We start from the raw sequence: 5,542 nt of genomic DNA, 5'->3' as shown, positions 1-5,542 counted from the left end.
GCAGAAGAATTCCTTAGGAAATTATGAGTAATCCTCCCCAAATCCCGAGGAATTCCTCTGAAAATCCTAAGGAATTCCTAAGGAATCCCCCTTTAAAAACTAAAAAATTCCTTTGAAATTCTTAAAAGGAACACATAGAGGATTTTGAACAAGACCCATGCATGTTGTTACTCTACACTACATGCGTATCGGCCCGAAATTCACGGCAGAGCAGTGGTACTCAACTGCCTCTCTCATTTCCCGACATCTCTCACGCGTTGTTGTCATATCTCAGTCGACTTCTACCACTCACACTTGCGCGCCATAACTCCGCCGTCTTTTTGGCCCTCGTTAAGTTTTCATTATTTAAAATGGGTCGAGTAAATTTTTTTTTCTTATTTTTCTAGTGTCCAGGAGGGGTCCCTGAACTCGTGGTCGGGAGGTATTGCACTTATTAAGTTACACCCTGTATATATAGATATGATCTAATAATAATCGAATAATATTTGAACTCCAGAGGCTGGAATTAGTGATTGTGATAGAAAAAAAATTGAAAATTTTCGATTTGACAAATACACTGGTTTTTTTATCAACCAATAAAGATATCTGAATCATTCAAAAGCCCATCATTGATCCGTTGATAACAAAAAAAGGCATTACCAAAATCAAGCATATTTACTTTTAGTTACTCGTTCTCATTTTTTCACACAATTCTTATATTTTCATTCCATCACTGTGTGAAAATTACTGAATGCAGAAATTACTGCATAGATTTTTTAGATATAAAACAAAAAATTTTTTTTGCAGTTTGCAATAACTTTTGGAGTGATGCTAGTCCTCAATGTTATACCATTATGTATTCTACGATCCTGTCATAAATTGGTGCTGATGAAGAAGATGGAAAGACCGAGGTTTAAAGTCAGATGCTTTCATGCGTTTATTAGAAAACTTTGGATTACAACGACTATCAGTTACCTCTTCTGGCCCATAGTTTTGTACCCTCTCTATCTTGTGTTCGGTGAGTTTAAATAATAATTATTATCAAAATAAAACTAAATATTATGCTATAAGTGCACAGAATCGTGCCATTGGAACTTCCCATAAGCCAAAAAACTCATTACGCATTTACTGCGTAATATACTATTATTACACTCTTACAGATAGATAAATAGTAGATCCCAAAATTGAGATAACTTCAAGCTGTTATCACTCTCAGGCAGTGTACAATTTATGTTTCCTTTGTGGTATAGCGTGACAATTCATTCCTGCCTCAATTTTTCAATGCTTTTTTTTATCGTAAGTGCTAATGTTTCCGCAGAGGGAGTGTAATGAAAGGATTTGAAACGGAACTCTGAAAACTTAAAAGCTAACTTGTGCAAATTCTGTTGTCAGTGGTTGGTCAGTTGGATGTCGATATGCGACGTACAAAACAATTAAAATTCCATCCTTTTACTCCAATGCTCCAATTTAATCTCTCGTTCAGTTATTACTCAATACAGAAAAAAAGTTCTTTTACAATTTTTCACATTTTTTGAAGATACATTCACATTTTGGTGTCATCCTTGCATAATGCAAAACTGCACAAGAGTTTTAGTTTCAAGAGAACATTGAGATATTTTGAGAGAAATAATTCAACCTAGCGGAAGGATATCTCTAGCCGTTCTGAATTAATTACAAAATAACGAAAAAAAAAGAAAATAACAAATAAGTAAAATAATAAATAAATTAATGAATGGCTTAATTCATTGCTTAATAATTGAACTAATCATTTCGTTACTGATCACCATAGGTCCATGGGCAGCAGGTGAAGTGATAGAAAACTCCTTTGGGATAATTTTTGCCTGGGGAATGTACATTGGAAAAACATATCTCCCTGGATCCTTCACATACGTCTACGGATCTTTCCAATTATTTTCGTTTCATATGCCACTGACATTAATCCTGGCATTTTCAGTGGATCGAAGATTTCAAGAGCTAGAAAAACCTTTGATGAAACATCCAAACTTGTTAATGTTACTATGGAGACATCTACCATTCTTCCTTCTGATCTCAATGCAAAGTGTCCTGGTTTATTTCTTCTGGCTGGCCTACGGAACCATCACAACAATCCTTTGTCCTTTTAGAAGCTGGAGTATTATAATTGCCATTATTTTGTGGTATCTAGCTAATACTGTACCAAATCATCGTCTTAGACCCGCCGCCTTAGTTTGGGCTTCAGCAAAAAGTCGTTCAATGAACGATTAGATCCAGTTTTTATCATTAATTGAATGAAACTCTTATTCTTTTAAGTGAATGTAGAGAAATTAGTGAATGAATTTGGTTCGATAACAATTGGATTATTCCTATTCAAAACAGCTCAAGTGTTTGCTTAATGACAATGTCTTTTTGTGCAACTAAGACTTGATAGATTATGAATAACATTATTTTTTCATGGAAATCCCAACACATCGTAATTGTAAAAATGACTCTTCTCTATATCTGTGAATATTGCGGATGTACGTTATCCAATTTTGAACAATCATTTAAAGAGTCCAACTATTTTCTCTGAAATTTTGCTATATTTTGGGGAGTATTATCGATTTTTTAAAACAGGTGAATATGAATGAGCAATCTCATTAAATTTGAAGAGTGACATGTCTGAGACTTTGGCACGTATGTTTTTATCTTGGGAAAGAATAATTTTAGCGGAACGAGGAAAATTGACTTTTTCCATATTATAAAATTCTTGAGAAAAATGCAAATTTCGATATTATTATGAGTAAGAAACAGATATTATCTAAATCTGAAAATAAGATAAAGTACAGAATATGAGGCCCTCATGCATTATCTATTGGATGTAATCTTTCGTGTAAATGTTAGCTTATTAGTCTAACATATTTCTAATATTTTTTATGAGTTTCATATTTTGTTACTGATGTCACTCCGAAGATTATATAAGAATAATGATAAACAAGCAGAGGTTGTCAGTATATGACAGCGAGTACGTGACAATGAGCATGTCATTGAGTGATTTGGTAAATTTTTCATCAGCACAAATAAATTGATGATAGGCTTCCGAACCACTAGAGAAAGTGCTCAGAATCCTTATCTGTAGTCCCATTTCTTGAAAAATCAATCTTTTAAGTTGAAATTTTATATTGACGATGTGATGAATTTCAAAATTTGTTGAACTTGAAGATTTCCTAGCATGAGCTAAACTAATCATCTGTTTCAGCTCATCTTCAATACGGAACATTGTAATGATAAGAAAAAACTTCGTGAAAAATTTCCTGAACTAATTATCCGGTTCGTCCCATCTTCAATTCCAAACATTATGTTGTAAAGAGGAAACTTAATATCAAATGTAAAGTTGATGCATCAATTTTTCGCTAACGTACTACCAAATTTTGTTAAAAAAAAAATAAAAAATTGAATATGTCGGAAACGTAGTGGGGATGGTTGTACATATTTTAATTGGCGAGTTCATCGATACGAGCATTTTAAGTAATGAGAAACTGAATTCGATTGAATAGTTTTCGACATATTCACGAAAATCAATGTTGATACAAATTTGAATGTCTCATGATCCATTTCAGCTCTCCTTCAATACCAAATTTTTCATCGTCAAGCAGAAACTTCATACCAAATCTCAAGTTGATGAATCAATCTTTCGCAACGCTACCATGCGTGCCAAATGTTTTGAAAAAAAATAGAAAAATCGAAATATCTCGGAAGCTTATTATGGTTGTATATACATATTATGATTGATGGGAATAGAGCACATCGAGACGAATATTTTGAGATGAAACACTGAAATCGATTGTATAGTTTTGCGCGATATTTGCAAAAAAATCATTCAAAAACAAATGGTAATTTAGAAATTAGGGAGTAATTTGTTCTTCAGCGAACTAGTTCTTGGTAATACTTATGATTAGACAAAATTTCACCTTTTTCGGAATAACTTTAGTCCTCTATTCCTTTATTTTTCTAAATGAGTGGGCGAAGTTGACCATGTGCACATATACACACGGTCCTCAAATTTTCTATTTTCACGTTTTACACTTAACTCTGCATAATTCTCTACATAATTAGCAGATTGAAATATTGACTTCGAGGAATCTACCAAGTTTATAGAAAAATAATTTAAAAAACGCAATTGACCAGACCCGATTATGGAGAAAAGGAAAACATTTGGCAGTCAACGACAATATAGTAGGGAGGGTGAATTACGGGTGTTAATTATTTTTTTGTAATAGCTGATCCCTTAGAATGAACATCTTAATCTGCCACCCTTCTAGAATTTTTTCTCTCTTTCATCATTTTTTTATAACAATTAAATGGGCAATACAATCTCAACCCCAACTTTATAAATACTCTAAACTAATAAAATAAAGTAAAAACCAAAGTTTACGTTCGATTGATATTACACGAGGACCGAAAAGTTCAATTGTAATGCTGTAATCTTTAGATGCCCTGTTGACTTAACAAATTATCTTGACAATAAATTATTTCAGGCTAAACTGACGGAAGTATCACTGGAACTACGATGATTTTCAACCAACATACACCTGGTTTCTTTCTACTTTCGTCCTGAACTTATGCGTTCCGATTTCATATTTACAAATAAAATGTGAAAGATTGTTTTGTTTTCTAAAATTTACCCCATTATCAGCGGGTTATTGAAAGGAATATGTTTAATAATGAAAATAGTAATTTTGTTATTAACTACATACACTGTTCATGTTTGTTACCTTCATTAATCTTCCATGAGACTTATACTTACGTTGAACAATGAGGCTAATTAGTTTTCCGTTGCTTTGTGCGATTGTTTGGAGAGCCAAAAGATTATGTACCTTATTTTTTAAATTTTAGTGATGAGATTGTCTATGATAATTGCTTCTTCAAGCGGCTAAGTAATTATTGTTGTTAATTAGAAGTGACAATTTGGTTTAGGAGTGTGCCAATAAAGTCATTGAAAAGTAATTTTCTCTGTGTCATAAATGATCCATGTTGCAACGTTAACAGAATTACACAAACTAATAATCCATTTATATTTTAATGAAGTTGGTCGGTCGTCTCCATTCGGCGTGTCAACTACTTTGAATGTAATACAATCTAATTAATTTGATGTTGTTGAAAAAATGCACATCTAAATTTTTTCTATATAATTCATATTTTCTCTTTGCCATTTTGAATAACATAGTCGATAGATTTGTACATGAAAATTAAATACATAAGTATTTTCGAGGGCCGCAAAGATTACTAGGATTTTTTTACTAAAACGAAATGACTTTTTTTTCGAAACGTGACATACGAAATTCGACACTATGCTATCGATAAATCTTCATTAAATCGATGTAATTGAAAAGTTCAAGAGACATTATAGAAAACGCGTTGGGAACTTTAAAATGGTTTGCAATATATCCCCGGACATTTAGACACAACTGACATCATTTCGAAGAGCAATAGTATATTTCTTACCTAAGGAGAAAATATAGATAAGTCTTCTGAGCCGAAGGCGAAGGTGCTAAGCACGCGGGCAAGGCTTGTTTGTGTTTGCTCCTGAGGTTTGAATATGATTTTT

At 32.8% G+C, this 5,542-nt stretch overlaps 1 protein-coding gene across 1 annotated transcript; it reads left to right on the top strand.

Annotated features, from left to right (window-relative positions):
- Window positions 1-786: 786 nt before the first annotated feature.
- LOC105272785 (transmembrane protein 62) lies at window positions 787-4,941 on the top strand (the record flags this gene model as incomplete). The annotated part of the gene is given in 2 exon segments (XM_011315011.1): window positions 787-997; window positions 4,473-4,941. Coding segments are annotated over 2 exon segments (216 nt in total), but the record flags the coding sequence as incomplete, so codon positions are not given.
- Between the last annotated feature and the right edge of the window lie 601 nt (window positions 4,942-5,542).

Source organism: Fopius arisanus, unplaced genomic scaffold (genome assembly GCF_000806365.1).
Source record: "Fopius arisanus strain USDA-PBARC FA_bdor unplaced genomic scaffold, ASM80636v1 scaffold00281, whole genome shotgun sequence".
NCBI classification, from domain to species: Eukaryota; Metazoa; Arthropoda; class Insecta; order Hymenoptera; family Braconidae; genus Fopius; species Fopius arisanus.
This window is presented reverse-complemented; position numbering and strand designations above follow the sequence as displayed.